We start from the raw sequence: 16382 nt of genomic DNA, 5'->3' as shown, positions 1-16382 counted from the left end.
TTACCTCTAAGAAATGTTCAATTAGTTCTACTATTAATGGGCTCGTACGAGTGATTTAGCAAAGGTAGCACGAAATCAAGCCAAAATGAGGACATCACTGAAGTGGAAAGTTGGAACATGACCAACACGTCATGCGGCATGGAGATCATCTCAAGAAGACGAGAAGGACAAATTTGGATTTAGTGTATCGAATTTTTGTATGCAAAATTTATAACATTTTGAAGTGTTGTAAACATTTTTGCTTAATACAGACTTGTAATTAAAACTTATTCATATCATTTCATTACATTAAAGATATAACAAAATATTTACAATGACAAGATAATTAACTGCTCTTGAGTCTCTTCTGTACTCTTCCTCTTCACTAGGCATTTTTCCTCTATAATGCAAAAACTTCTTGTGCGACTATAACCCTTCATTGCATTTACATCTTCTAGTCCAGCACCTAGAGCATAGCTAGCATATAACAGAGGAAGTATCCAATATTGGAAGGCCAAAATCCTGTGCTGTATCCAAAGATACAAATAGCAGCACTCTTCTCTATCAGCATGACCTTATGTGTATTGTTAGGGATAAAGGAATAGCCCGTATATCTAGATAGTGCCTTGAGTGTGAGAGGTGGAATTTCAGCATCACTAGAATATTTGCTGTGGTAGAAAATAAATATTTCTTTGTCAATATCTGGGATGTAGTGTGTAAGAGCAGCATCTTGGCCAACTCTTGCATGGGCAGCACCTCCACGTCTAAGGAAACCATCAGCATCATCAAGCTCAATCTGAAATAAACAAAGAATAAGCTTTCACATAAATTTAGTCAATACCAAAACATAATTTCACTCTCAAGAACATATAAATTACCTTCTAGTTCTCATCCTCTTCCAACTTCAATGCATCCCAAAGGTTGATGGAGCCTTCTTCATTTCCTTGATCAAGGGTGGGCAAGGGCTCTCTTCCTATTTCAGTAATTCCTAATTCCTCTTGAAGATTTTAAAATTCTAGCTCTGTGGGAAGAGAAGATTCAGTTTCCTTGGCTTTTTCAAAGCACAATGACATGTAGGGGCTTCAATGAAGTTCTCTGTCACTTCAGTGTCTAATTTCAGAAACTCCTCTTTATGTTTATTTTCCACATCTAGTAAACCCCTGGCAGCTTCACAACCATCTACTATAATTGCAAGGCAATAATCCTCCCTTAAATTATAAAGATTTTGTATGTGGTAGAGAAGAATGAAATTCTTGTCATTAATAAGAAAGGAGGGCAGCCCAAGGAGGATGAAGTTTTGTTTCAAGTGTTCTCCATGCATAGATGATCCCTTATCAAGTGGATGCCTTAAAATCTACCACATCAAAACTTGTGCTTAGAAGCTTCTCCTCATCACCAGAAACTAGGTCCATAACTTCATCTCATCAGATTCAATCTTTGTGAAAAATGAAGCTTGTGCAACCTTTTGACCCTTTTGAACTTCCAGTTCATCCTTTGTGTAGTCCTCTTTGTTTGCATGAAGAAAAAGATAAGCCATAAATCCAAAGTAGTAGTCAAGAACTTTGCACTTTCTCTTATGAAGAGGGCAGTGTTCAAGACATATCTTTATCCTCTTATCTTCTGAATAAGCATCCCACCTGCCTGACATACTTTTCTTTTCAGATGAGGATAGGGCAAAGCTAGACATGTGAACATATTGTGATGATCCCTCATTTATAATATCTGTACTAATAAATTTACTATATGCCTCCCACTCTTTCTCTAACATGGAGCTTTCCATGTCCTTAACTATTTGTTCTAAATTAAAGGGAACATTAAATATAGGCTCAACATCTGGAAGACGCTCATCGTGCCCAGCTCTCCTTAATAAATCAAATAGGTTCTCATTGGCACTAGTCTCATCTTTTACCTCTTCAAGTGCCTCTACATCTTCCAAAGGATCATAGGAGTGAACCACTTGAACCACCTACTCTATGCTAGCCAAGATGCGATGTCAAACAAGTAGTAAGAAGTAGAATTGTCTATTCACAAACTACAAACGTGAGGGAAGCCAATCCACAGCGCGAGGACGAAGAAACAACTATAAAACAAACCCTCTTATCACGCAGTGAACATAACTAGATAAAGCACGTGTGGAAGGGGCAAAGGATAGAAAAAAAATAAATTAAATTTAAACAAGGCACGAATATATATAGATCTTATTAGGGCTGATGTCATACATGTACGACAGAAGTGTAGGGTTGATGATTGTGCCATTGTGCCATCTGTAGGGCTGACATCATCACAAGAGTGCCATGTGTAGGGCTGACATCATCATTGGAGTGACATGTGTAGGGCTGACATCATCACCGGAGTGACACATTGTAGGGCTTATGTCACACTTGCAATGATGAGATCGCATTCTATAAAATGGGTAATATATATATATATATTTGTCGGCACGAAAGTTTTATCGGGTACCATTCCGTAATCTCCATCTACAGCGCGAATACTACCATCCGTCAGGCACTCAGCACGCTTTTCGCACCGTGGATAGCGTCCTCCCTCTCAACGGCATGAATAGCTTTATCCGGTAGGTTCCAATCACGCATTTTGGACCATGGCCGTGTCCTCCCTCAAAAAAGCGACCTCCTCCCACCACAATGCGAATAGACACATCCGACAGGCTCCACAACCTTCTATCGCACTGTGGACGGCTAGCCTCTCGATCTCAACACCTTCTCGCCCTCCTCCCACCGCACGAGTAGACACATCCGGCACAATCTGATCTATCCTATCGCACCGTGGTTTCCTTGCAGTATGGCTTGTACAAAGCAGGCTGAGGATGGTTTACCCAGATTCCTCCCCTCCTAAAGATTCAGTGCCATAGCAAGAGCTAGAGCAGGAGCCAGAGGCAACCACTTCAAAGCAACCATTAGAGAAGAAACAAGTAAAGGGCTGAACCAATTTATCCAAGGCAAGAACTTTCCTCCAAAGACAAAAGAAATTGTTTGCTGAGATTAGGCAAGCACTGGAGGCTACACATCTGCTTATCCCTAGGGCACCATTCCTTAGATATATAAGAAGATAAAATCAAAGGACAAAGACATTATAGATGGCAGAGCAGTGCACTGGCATGTCTTCAAGAAGCTTGTGAAGACTTTCTTATAGACTTCATAAATGATAGCTTCATATGTGCTGCCCATGCAAGAAGAGTCACTTTGATGGTTAGAGAGATGACACTTGTTAGCAGGGTGAGGTACAGGTTTGATAAATTTCTTCATCCCTTACCAATGAGGGATAGGAGAGCCTTTGAGATTCTTGCAATTACCCTAGCATTGAAAAGGAAATCAAAGGCAGATGATATTAAAGTTGAAGAAGTTACTTCCCCTCTCCCAAGAAGAAAAAGAAAAGAAAGTTATCTAAGCCAGATGATAAGAGTTATGAGGAGGAGGAGGAGGAAGAGGATGTGAAGAAAAAGGAGGAGGAGGTGATTAAAAAGGTCTCACATGTGTGTGATAGCTTAGAGACCCTTGTGCAGTTGGAGAAGGCCAATACTCAGAGGCTTCCCCAAGTACCAGGGCAGCTAATTTCTAATGTTGGGATAGTGGAGGAATACTATCTCTATATTGCACCTGAGGACCTCTACATGCTTATAGAGAAGGATAGGGAGATCAATGACAATGTTGTTTTCTTGTGTATAAGGTATTACATTTCACATATGTATATTTTCTTATATGTTTACTTTTGCGTATGTTAATATTTTCTCATATTTTGTTCATTCCTTCATAAACTCTTGTAGGGCACTTATAAAGGAATTGCTTCCAAATCAAGTCAACGAAATATTTATTTATGATCCCTTAGTGTTACTTGCATTGATTGATATGAAGAAGAAGACTTTCGAGGTGGCATCCTATTTCAGGCCAATGAGAAATAAGAACATTTGTTTTGTTGTTTTGCCATATGTAGAGAGGTTCGTCTTCTCTAACTGATGATTCCTTTGTGTTTTGCAAGTATTTGAAATACGATATTTGCTTTCTTATATCTTTTTGTTTTTTCCAGTGGGCATTGGAGTGCTTGTGTCATTAATCTTCTGAGAAGGACTGTTAATTTCATGAATAGTCTAACTGGCATGCATGGGCAGATTAAATTGTAAGTTCTCCTTAATAACTTGAATATTGAGCTTTATTCTCTATTTTTCCTTATATTCAAATTGTAAGTAGTTCTCCTTGATAACTTGAATATTGAGCTTTATTCTTTATTTTTTCTTATATTCAAATTTGATTTTTAATAGGGCATGTAAGAGAGCTATTGCAGCTATTGAATATGAATATCCAAATTATAAAAAGGAGGCAGAGTATAAGTTTTTGAATCAGCCAGTGGCTTTACAAAAAGATTCTATCTCATGTGGATGGCATGTTATTGCCAATGTGTGGAAATATCTTTTATCTAAATATACCGAGAGTGATAGCAGTGTAGGTTAAATTAAAAACCCACTATTTTTACAGTAAATTTTTACTTAATTTTTGAACTTATTTTCTATAGTTATTGGTTCTTAAATCTGCAAAGTTTTTTTTATTTGACAGGCTCTTGGATCTCATGAGTTTTGGATGTGGAGTGTTCATGAAAGAGCTATCAATATAGTTTTGAATAATTCAATTACTCCAAATGATCCAGATTCTCCACCACCCCCAAGGCAAGCCTCTCCATCTAAGAAGAAGAAGAAAATGCCTTTACATTCACTTATAAAGCATTTTATGTTTAAGCAAGGAACTATACAAAAAGAAACTAAGGGTGCTCCTCAACAAGGCGCACATAAAGAAACCAAAGGTACTAAAACAGGAAATACCTCAAAGAAAAGTAGTCCTCAAGCAGGTGCCAAGAAGGGTGTTGGCAAGAAAGCTAAGAAGGAACTCAAGTTCAAGTTTAAAAAGGAGGCCACAAAACTAGAGAAGACAAAGGGGGACATGGAGATAAAGCCAAAGGAGATGGAGACAAAATAGAAAGCTTCATTCTCCTCCCTATTTATCATTGTAAATAGTTGTAAATTTTCTTCTAATTTTATAATCTTACATGTAAATTCTCTTCTCATGTTGTGATGTTTTTTACTTAAAACACATTTGTACTTGAGTTTGTAATGGTTTTGAGATATTGTGCCATAATTGTCATCTCGTGACTCAAGTATATCTCTAAAAGGAAAATATTAGAACTCTTAAAGGGATTCATAAAAAGAGGTCTGAATATTGTAATTCTAAAAGAACAACCTAAAAATTTACAAAGACACATCAATTACAAGACAAAAATTTTCATTGATGAATTACATACATAAACTTACAAAATCCAAAGAGTAAATAGACTTCATAAAAAACTCCAAAGCTTTCTTATTAAGTCATGCTTATACAATCATATTCCCAATCAGCATCTACTAAGGTCTTCGACTCCATTTGCATTCGAATCTTTCTATTCTTCACCTTGAACTGTGCCCCACTTATAACTTCACTTCCCATGATATTGACTCGATATTGAGGGGCTCCCTAATATTTAGTAGGCTCCAATGCCTGCTTGCACTTACAATTTCCACCACACCATTGGGCAACCTAACGCATATGTCAAGAGGCAAAACAGCTTGTTCATCTACTTGCAATGGGACCCAACTACTATTTTTCTTCATCCATCGTTCTCGTAATAAAAGCGAATGTATAAGGTAGCACGAGCTTTAAGATACCAAAATGTATCACTGGACTCTACTGTTTTGCACTTGAATGTATCATCCTTATGATGCCCCTCTACAATTTCCCATTGCTCTCCAAGCAAGGCAACCATGTCATTACCTAGTACTTTCTTGCACACAAACATGGTAAGTGTTTGTGAGAAAGTAAATTGATTGAACATCTTAACAAAAAGATAAATTGGACATACCCAACTAAGACCCACAGATCGAGATGGCTTTGTAAACTTCAAAGATCCTTGTATCTTGCAAAGCATCTTTGATTGCATAACCATAAAAGGCAATGTACATGGAGGCGCTTCATTTAAAGGATCAAAACAAGGTAGAATTCAGCTGATGTCATACATTTTTTCATGCCTTTTCCTATGGTAGAATTTAGACCTTATATGGCCATTTTCTCATTTTAGGTGATCCATGTTCAACCTTATAATCCAAATTCTATTGATGAATACAAAATACCCTTTATTCTTGTTATTCAAGATGAGTGGATGTTGGAGATGGCAATGCATTTTTCTCATCATAATGCTTGGGCGGTGGATAGCACATTCAAGACAAATGTATTTGGTCTACCTCTCTATGCAGCTGTGTTGCCCAACCAAAACGGCATCGGTATTCCAATATGGCTAATGATGTGCAGGAGTGATGGTTCCACTAATCAAGAGAGCATAGCTTTAGAGCTTACCTTCAAGTTGATCTTCTCAAGAATGGCTCAAACCTGCCCTACTGCCATTGTAATCGACAAATACCCGATAGGACTACAAGCCATTAAGAAGGTGGTTGATGCAGATTCTTGTTGTTGGTTTGAAGATCACCAAGGACAACGTCAACAAATCACTGGCTATGTCTTACTATGTTGGTTTCATGTCAAGAAAGCATGGGTGGAAAATATTTTGCCACAGGTTTTCTCATACCCTTGTTTATTGTGAGTGACAACTATAATGTTCGGCACGATTTTGAGTTGCTTTTGCTGCTTTGCAAGTTCCAAAAGACAAGAAAGATGATGTTTATAATCAGCTATCCAACCTCATGCAAGCACATTTTGAAGAGACATTTGAAGGCAGATTCCAAGCGTTCTTGCAGCAATACTCCTCACACGTGAATATATGCCGCTATGTTTCCAATGGTTGGTGTGGGCAGACATGTGTGTGGCGGCAGACGCGATGGCCCAAGTTTGGTCGTCTTTTCCCAACATGGAAACGTCGACACAACAAACCTAGTGGAGAGGTTATGGCAGTGCATCAAGTACACCCTCTTAGATGCAAAAATCAATAGATCGATATTGGTCCTCTTGCATGCTCTCGTAGAGGTGACTCTCAGACAGGCACACACATGGGGGGTACTGTACTAGAGTTTTTCAAACAAAAACAAGAGCTATGTAACTTTTTATTTTTCCTTATGTCATTGTATTTCAATGGTAGGATTTTCTAATCTAAATGGATTCTTGTTTTCTTCTCAAGCCGACTCTGGACGGTTTAGTATCCAAGGTTCAAGTAGGAGTCACACTGCAAGACTTGCAAGAGGCGAGAGCATCCTTACAAGGTACAAAGCTGATTCAAGAACTTTGGAAGTGATTGATGAATCAACAATGCTTTTCAAGATCCAAAGCATGACTGAGCCCACACAATGGTACACCGTACCATGCAAGCATGCAATGTAGCTACTGTGATTATCCAGATTGGTCATCCGACTGCAAGCATCTATATGGGATTCGATTGATATTACTGTTGCCATATATATATATAGGCAGTGATGTGTGTGAACACACTTAGGATTGCTGGGGCACTTTTTCCCTCTTTAGGAGGTTTTTCCCCCCGGCTTGTATATACACCCATCCTTCTAGGGCTAACTTATCTTTGTACATTGACACAATCTAATACACTTTGTGTTGTGTGCATTCTTGCTTCTTCTTCTCCAAGCTTTTTGTGCTTTCCTGCAACCCTAATTCCAACAATTGGTATCAGAGCAGGCATCGGCTTCCAGGGTTACGCCCCTAGCACCCTCTGACTCACGTTCTCCGATTGAGAAATTTTGACAGTGCAGTTTTCTGCAAAACAGGCATACGTGTTCTATTGTGGACCGTGCTACATAGCACAAGTTGTCTTCTGTTCAGTCTTTGCTTCATTACAGATAGCTTTTGCATCAGTTTCAGTTAGTGGCCATGGCTGATAACAACAATGATGTATTTCGCATGTTGTCTGCTGAAGACAAACTGGATGGAGACAGCAACTACCCACTTTGGGCATACATGATGCAGCATGTTTTGGTTGCAAAAGGAGTGTGGAACATTGTGCAGGGTTTGGATGTACGTCCAGGTTCTGTGGATGTAGGATCTGTTGAGGATGTTGCAGGTTCTAGCGGCTCTACTGTTGCTGCTGTTTTACCCACTGCTGAACAAGCTCGTTGGGATGGTAAAGATGTGCAGGCTCATGCCTTGATTGCACTTTCTATCAAACGTAACATCACCCCACATATTCGTTCAGCTAAAACAGCAAAACAGGCTTGGATATTCTAGCTGGTTTGTATGCAGGTCGTAACGAGGCAAAAATCGCTTACCTGCATGAAGAGCTAGAATTGAAGATTATGCAAGAAGATGATGACATGAATGTTTTTCTTGCTGAGATTAAAGATCTCAAAGAACAGTTGATTTCTACAGGTGAGATTATTCCTGATCATTCTCTTGTGCATACTGTTCTTGATACTTTACCTGAGACATATCAGACTTTTGCTTCCACGTGGAGACTTTTTAATGAGGACAGACCTGATGCTGTCAAGTATGATACTTTAGTCAACAAGCTCTTATTGTATCTGGCACCTTGTTTCGTGGGCTGTATAGGCTCAATTCTTATGATAAGTGTGTGGAAGATTCAGCAAATACAATTTCTGATGAAAAGGCAGTTTTAGATGCAAAACTATGGCATGCTCGTTCTGGTCATCTGAACTTTGCTAGTTTGCTGCGTTTGCAGAAATTTGATATGGTTGCTTCATTGCCCCCTCTTCAGGCACCATTGAAACATGTTTGTGAAGGTTGTATTTTGGGCAAAATGCAGCGTTCTGCGTTTCCAAAGGATGGTTCTGTGTGGGCCACTCGCAAATTGCAACTTGTACATAGTGATGTATGTGGGCCCATGCAAACTCCGTCATTTGGTAAACACTTGTACTTCGTGACTTTCATTGATGATTACTCAAGGCATGCATGGGTATATCCACTAAAGGCAAAGTCCGAAGTGTTTTTGTGCTTCAAACAGTTTTTTCTTATGGTTGAAAATATATCCAATTCTACTGTGGGGAGTACATGTCTAAAGAGTTTGATGCATTTCTGGCTAGTCGTGGGATAAAACACCAATGTACAGTGCCGTATACCCCTCAGCAAAATGGTGTTGCTGAGAGGAAAAACAGGTCACTTATGGAGATGGCACGATGTATGGTCAAGAGCCAAGCTTTGCCACATGCGTTTTGGCTTGAGGCTGTCATGTGTGCTGCATATGTACTCAACAGGTGTCCCACTAAGGCCTTGCAGTCTATTACTCCATATGAAGCTTGGCATGGCAGGAAACCTTCTATTGGTCACTTGCATGTCTTTGGTTGCTTGGCCTATGCTTTAGTGCCTGTGCAACAACGCAGAAAATTGGATGATAAGGCTGTCAAATGCATTTTTGTTGGTTAGAGTGCTGAAAGCAAGGGTTACAGATTGTATCATCCGCAGTCAAAGCGTATCTTGATTAGTCGAGATGTTGTTTTTGTGGAAGATGCTGTGCAGCCCTTGTTATCATGTACCAAAGAGACAGGTGTGAGCTCACGAGATGTATTTGATACGTTGTTGCCTCTCTTTACAGGTGGGAATTCAAATGTAAGTCCTAATGAGGCAAATATTCAGCCTATGCAGATTTCAAACGACATCATAGATTTCTGATGCGGATTTATAGGATGTAATTCATGAGGATAGGGCTGAAAATGAGCAGGCTAGAGTATGCCTAAATGGCTGGTGCAAACCTTGCGTGATAGTAAGAGCACCTATGACTAGTCGTACTCGTTCAGGTTTTCAGCATGCCTCTTATACATCAGATTGTTATGCTTTGGTTGTGTCTAGTATATGTGAAGAGGAAGAACCTCTTTCATTTGATGAGGCACAAAATTTAAAAAATTGGTTGGCTGCAATGCAAAGTGAATATGATGCTATAATGAAGAATGGTACATGGTCTTTGTGTGATTTGCCTATTAGTAAAAAGGCCATTGGATGTAAGTGGGTTTTTAAGTTGAAACGAAAGCCAGATGGCAGTGTTGATCGCTATAAGGCTAGGCTTGTTGCAAAGGGTTATGCTCAAGAAAAGGGCATTGATTTTGATGAGACCTTTGCTCCCACTTGTCGTATGACTACCATTCGTAGCATTTGTGCATTGGCAGCTCATAATGGTTGGAATGTACATCAGCTGGACATAAAGACTGCATTCTTGAATGGAGATTTGCATGAGGAGGTGTATGTATCGCAGCCTCGTGGTTTTGTTCAAAGAGGGCAGGAAAACAAAGTGTGCAGGTTGAAAAAGGCTTTATATGGTTTAAAGCAAGCTCCACGAGCTTGGTATGAAAAGATACATGCATATTTGACTGCACATGGTTTTCAGAATAGTCCAACAGAAAGCACTTTGTATGTTAAATGTGTGGATGGTGTACATCTAATCATTGCTCTCTATGTCGATGACATGCTGCTCACAGGACCAAATGAGAGTCATATTGCTGATTTTAAGGCTGACTTGAATACCTCTTTTGAGATGTCAGACTTGGGGCATTTGCATCATTATTTGGGGATACAATTTAAACAGTGTGATAGAGACACTCTATCAGACAGCTGTTGGTTGCCTCATTTATGTATGCATTACGAGGCCGGACATTCAGTTTGCAGTCTCACAGGTGAGCAGGTTTATGCATAGCCCAGGGTCTCAGCATTGGAAGGTAGTTAAATGCATCTTTTGCTACTTGAGTGGCACCATACATCTTGGGTTGTTTTATCCCAAGGGGGGATCGTTGCCGCCAAATTTACATGCTTTTTCGGACTCAGATTGGGCTGGTTGCTATGACACAAGAGTGTCCACAAGTGGTTTTTGTTTCATGCTCGGTAGCTCATGCATATCTTGGTTGAGCAAGAAGCAACCTACTGTGGCCACTTCTAGTTGTGAAGCTGAGTACAGGGCAGCTTTCACAGCTACGGTTGAGTGTGTGTGGCTCAGACGGCTTATGGCTGACTTGGGTGTTGGACAGGAGTCTGCCACCTCTATCTTCACTGACAGTCAGAGTGCATTGGCAGTTGCGAGAAACCCAGTTTTTCATGCTCGTACAAAGCACATTGAGGTGCATTATCACTATGTCAGGGAGAGACTCTCAGCAGGAGAGATCAGCTTGGCCTATGTGCCAACACAGGACAACCTCGCCGATCTTTTCACAAAGGCGCTTCCTTGTGAGAAGTTCGAAGCTTTCCGCAAAGCTTTGGGCTTGCTCCCCTTTGTGGACTGATCTACTTTGGGCATGGCACTCCCCTATACATGAGTGCCAGCTCTCGTTCACACTATCACTCCCAGGGGGGATTTGTTGCCATATATATATATAGGCAGTGATGTGTGTGAAGACACTTAGGACCGCCGGGGCACTTTTTCCTTCTTTAGGAGGTTTTTTCCCCCGGCTTGTATATACGCCCATCCTTCTAGGGCTAACTTATCTTTGTACATTGACACAATCTAATACACTTTGTGTTGTGTGCATTCTTGCTTCTTCTTCTCCAAGCTTTGTGTGCTTTCCTGCAACCCTAATTCTAACAATTACAACATCATTTTCCATGTCTATATGCTATTTTGCCTATTGTTGACAATGCACATTCTTTGGGGCAGCTGCAACACAATATTGATGTTGGACACAATGATGAGGGTGCCACATGGCTAAATATTAAAGGGAAGGATCTTAATATTGGTGACAATGAGCAAGGCATGGGTTTCAGCATTGAGCATGGGCAGCACATAGTAGCAACTGGTGGGGTGACAATGACCAAGACATGGGATCCAACATTGAGCATGTGCAACACATAGTAGCAACTGGTATTGATGAACAACTATCTCTTTGCATTCAGGACTTCAAAAATGTTTTGCAAGGTCTCGAGGAGAGTCTACCTACATGTGACTCCACACGAAAGGAATTGATCTTTCAACAATTGAGGATGTCAAAAGAGAGTCTTGCTGCATTGGTGGTTCCAACGGAGGTAGACTTGCCTTTGCGAGGCTCCATTCACCAAATACAAGCTCATGTGACGCGTACTTGACTTGGTCATGGCAAGAAACATGAAGGAAGTACTACTCCACTTGAGAAGAGGGTAGCCCCATCACAACCAACAAAGCGTCATTTCACGGGTACGCTAAAATGCAAGCATCAGTGTGGTAGGAGTCGAGTAAGGTTTGAAAAGAGGGATCGTGTATTTTTCCCTCATTGCTACAGCAAGATGTTGATGATTGATCCTTTGCAGACACACTCTTGCCATACATGCCATGATTTACTCCTCTTGTTGAAGAGACATGCCCCAGTTGATGGTTCTGAAGTTGATCTTATCAACAAAGTTTTCAACTTATGTGATGATTCATCTATTCAAAATGGAGTGATTATATCTTGTGCATATGGCCTAAAGGAAGATGATGAGAGGCACTTCAACTTATGCCGCCTCAACAATGGGATTGTGCTTGAAAAGATCTATGCATCCCAACATAGGATCATGCTTATGTATAGTGGTTAATTAGTAGTATCACCGTTTTTCACGCAACTAATCAACTAAGATATTTTTGGGCTTCTCTTGTAATGGAAGTACTCAGTTGGTTTCATTTCTCATACGTTGGAATCCATGAGTAAAAATTCAAATTGTCTTTTTTATGTCTATAATCATCTTTCGCATTTCAAGAATACAATCGGACTTGTAATATTTTGTGTAGTAAGCTATGGTGTTGTTAAAATTATGGTGTCTCGTAATGTCATTTGTTCACGAAAAGAGCTCAAATGTGGTTACTTGTCAATTAAAGGGTAGATGTAGTATAGAATTTATGGGTATAAGAGGACACTAACAACTCCCATCAGTTTTCATGGAGGTTTGAGCATGTCCTGTTTTGGCAGCATGCCCAAAACTAGAAATTACAAGTTTCCCAAATAGGTAGTTTTTGCCCAATTTATGCTCATGCAAGCTCCCCAAGATGACATTGATGATGCTAGGGGATGCAAGATCATGAAAGAAATTCGCGATACAGTAGCATGCATCAAAAATGCTGATTTGAAAACATTTATGCCTTATTTAAGTGGATGCATAAACGGTGTCCTATAGAGGATTTTTTTCACAGTTTAATATGATTCCAAGGTGGTTGACATGTAGCTTAGGATATGTAGGATGGAAGGCATGCTACCCAATATACTTAAGGTTGTTTAGGGTCACACCCTTGTGGGTGTGCTACCATATATGGATGAGAGAAGCCTAGGAAAGTTTTGGGCTAAAGATTTACTGGTGTGTGGAATTAGAGACGACGGAGCATTGCACAATCTCATCAAAGTAGTTAAGAGCTTTCTTCGCTTGACCTTCTTATGCATATTGACACACGATTCTAGGAAGGCAGCAATCCTCAAGCACTTGTTGTGCCTCTGAGAAACAGCATCGCACTTGTCCACAAGAGCATTGCCCACTAGCACAATATTGTTGCATACATGATCGCTAAAGCATCCCATGTTGCATACATGGTCACTAAAGCATCTGACCACATTTCAGTCCTATTAATGCTATTGATGTGATTACATTGCTGCTCTTATGCATGCTAAGTAACAATTTTGACTTCCCAAGCTCACCACATGTTGCATACATGGTAATTAAGCATTTGAGCACTGCACAATGCTATTAATGCAGTCCATGTGATTACATCGCTACTCTTGTGCGTGTCAAATAACGCTTTTTCCTTTCCAAGATTTTCAAGCAACACTCTTTGTAAAAGATCAGTGTTATAAGGGTGCCACTATCCATATATTCTCAAGAAACCCCCACACATGCTTGAAGAGAAAGAACAAATGCCTTTGAAATAGCACCACACTTCCACAAGAGCATTGCCCAACATTGTTATGTAGCAGTCAAGTGCTTGCTTGGCATGACCTCCTTCTACATATCCTCTAGTCCAAGAGACAACATTCCGTGAAGGCAGCCCATTGAGGAGCACTTGTCATCATGACTTTGAGATAGCAAAGCACTTGGCGTACATGTCCACTAGAGCATCACCCAGCACAATGTCATTCTACAGCAACCCCTGCCTTGCAGTCTCATCATGGATTTGTTTTCCCTTGTCAGATGCTCTGATCGTGGTGCATTCTTTCAAGATGAATGCGTAGGTGATGAATGCGTAGGTCACTGCATTTGGAAGGATGCCCTCATGTTGTGTCTCTTGAAAGCACTCAAGTGCTTGCTCACTGTGACCTTACTGTGCATACCCAGCAATCAGTGCACAATGTCATTCTACAGCAACCCGTGCCTTGCAATCTCATCATGGATTTATTTTCCCTCGTCAGATGCTCTGATCGTGGCGCATGCTTTCAAGATGAATGCGTAGGTCACTGCATCTGGAAGGATGCCCTCATGTTGTGTCTCTTGAAAGCACTCAAGTGCTTGCTCGGTGTGACCTTCTTGTGCATACCCAACAATCAGTGCACTCCAAGATACAACATTTCGAGAAGGCAGAGCACTTGTCACGCCAATCAGCACCACACTTGTCATACACGTCCACTAAACATTATCCAACGCAATTGCAGCAACCTGCCTTAAAACCTCATGATGGATTTGTTTCCTATCGTGCTCAGATTCACAAAAGTGCTTAGTGACTGCACACATTAAGCACACAAGCACGTCATTGCATCTGGAAGGATGCCCTTGCGCTGCATGGCTTCAAAGCAGTCAACAAGCGCTTGCTGGATGTGACCTTGTGAATATCCTGCAAAATCAGTGCATTCTAAGAGCCAACATCTGGAAGGTTCAAGGATGCCCTCACATTGCATCTCTTCAAAGCAGTCTAATGCTTGCTTGGCATGACATTCTTGTGCATATCCTACAATCAATGCATTCCAAAAGACAACATTCCACGAAGGCAGCCCATCGAGCCCTTGTCGTGCCTCCGCATTTGGCATACATGTCTACCAATGTTGTTCTCTCTAGGAACCCCTACCTTGCAATCTCATCATGAATATGTTTCCCCTGGTCAGCGGCTTGGCACATGTTGTCAAGGATGCCATAATACTGCACCTTAAAGCAGCCAACTGCTTGCTTGGTGTGACCTTGTGCATATCCTGTAACAATCAGTGCACTCCAAGAGATAACATCTTGAGAAGGCAGCCCATCAAGCACTTGTCATGCATTTGAAACAGGATTACACTTGGCATAGATGTCCACTAGATCATTGCCCAGCACACAACAACCCCTGCCTTGCAATCGCATCATGGTTATGTTTTCCCTAGTCAGCGGCTCCAATTGTGGCACATGTTGTCTTTTCGAGATGTCAAGTGCATATTCTGCCTTGCAATCGCATCATGGATATGTTTCCCCTTAGTCAACGGCTCCAATCGTGGCACATGTTGTCAAGGATGCTTTCTCGTGCATATTGTGTAATCAGTCCATTCCAAGAGACAACATTTCAAGAAGGCAACCCTGAAACAACCCCTTAAGCACTTTTCGTGCCTTTGAAATAGCACCGCGCTTGGCATACATGTCCACAAGAGCATTGCACAACACAAGATTGTTCTGCAGAAACTCTCCAGAAACTCCTTGTTGCCGCACAATCACGCCATGGTTTTGGATCCCCCTCTCAATAGCTCCAATCATGGCACATGCTTTCAAGATGCAGGTGTAGGTTATTGCGCCTAGAAGGATGCCCTCATGTTGCATCTGTTCAAAGCAGTTCGGGTCTTGCTCAGCTACTAGTGCATTCCAAGACATAACATCCCGAAAGCATCTCTCAAAGCAGTCCAATGCTTACTTGGCACGACCTCCTTGTGCATATCCTCCAGTCTAAGAGACAACATTCTGTGAAGGCAGCCCATTGAGAAGCACTTACCACGTACGAACGATGGATCTGTTGACTCTCGTATACAATGGTTATTGAAATGCCCTTTTCAAAATGTTCTATCCTAAGAGATTGTGGTAAGCAGTTCGAGGCAAGCAAAGCATGAACGTTCGAGGCGAGCAAAGCACAAACGTTTGAGGCGAGTAAAGCACGAACGTGTGGATTATGTTACTTAACCACACACGATTATGTTGCTTACCCACATATGATCATAGTCCAAATTACCACACACGAACGATGGATCTATTGTATTCAAAGAGATTGGTATAATCAGTTCAAGGAGAGCAAAGCACAAACCATGGAATATGTTACGAAACCACGCATAATTATGTTGCTTTGATCATAGTCCAAAGCAACTGTTGCGTATCACCATACTCCAAAAATCATTTTACAAGGCATCCATAAGACAATGAATGTGAAAAACATCAAAACGACTAGTGTACCATTCTCATCATTTAGATACATAACAAAATATCACACTTGATGTAGCAAAAGATACCCCAAAACATCTTAAAAATGAGGTAGAAATATAAAATTGATCATAGAATGTCATTACAAAAGTGGGCATGTATTGGGATGACTAACAAGAA

The 16382-nt window shown here is 40.7% G+C and overlaps 1 protein-coding gene across 1 annotated transcript; it reads right to left on the bottom strand.

The window, feature by feature from the left end:
- Positions 1-14566: 14566 nt before the first annotated feature.
- On the bottom strand, positions 14567-15665 carry LOC147619268 (pentatricopeptide repeat-containing protein At3g22150, chloroplastic-like). The gene is made up of 3 exons (XM_086773417.1): positions 15399-15665; positions 14899-15019; positions 14567-14667 (listed from the first exon to the last, which is right to left on the bottom strand). The coding sequence occupies exons 1-3, from the start codon at positions 15663-15665 to the stop codon at positions 14567-14569; spliced, it is 489 nt and encodes a 162-aa protein (XP_086629543.1).
- Between the last annotated feature and the right edge of the window lie 717 nt (positions 15666-16382).

The sequence above is a fragment of the Cibotium barometz genome, chromosome 33, assembly GCF_041138505.1.
Source record: "Cibotium barometz isolate CiBa-2024 chromosome 33, ASM4113850v1, whole genome shotgun sequence".
NCBI lineage: Eukaryota > Viridiplantae > Streptophyta > Polypodiopsida > Cyatheales > Cibotiaceae > Cibotium > Cibotium barometz.
Note: the sequence above shows the minus strand (reverse complement) of the source record. Positions and strands in the feature narration are given on the sequence as shown.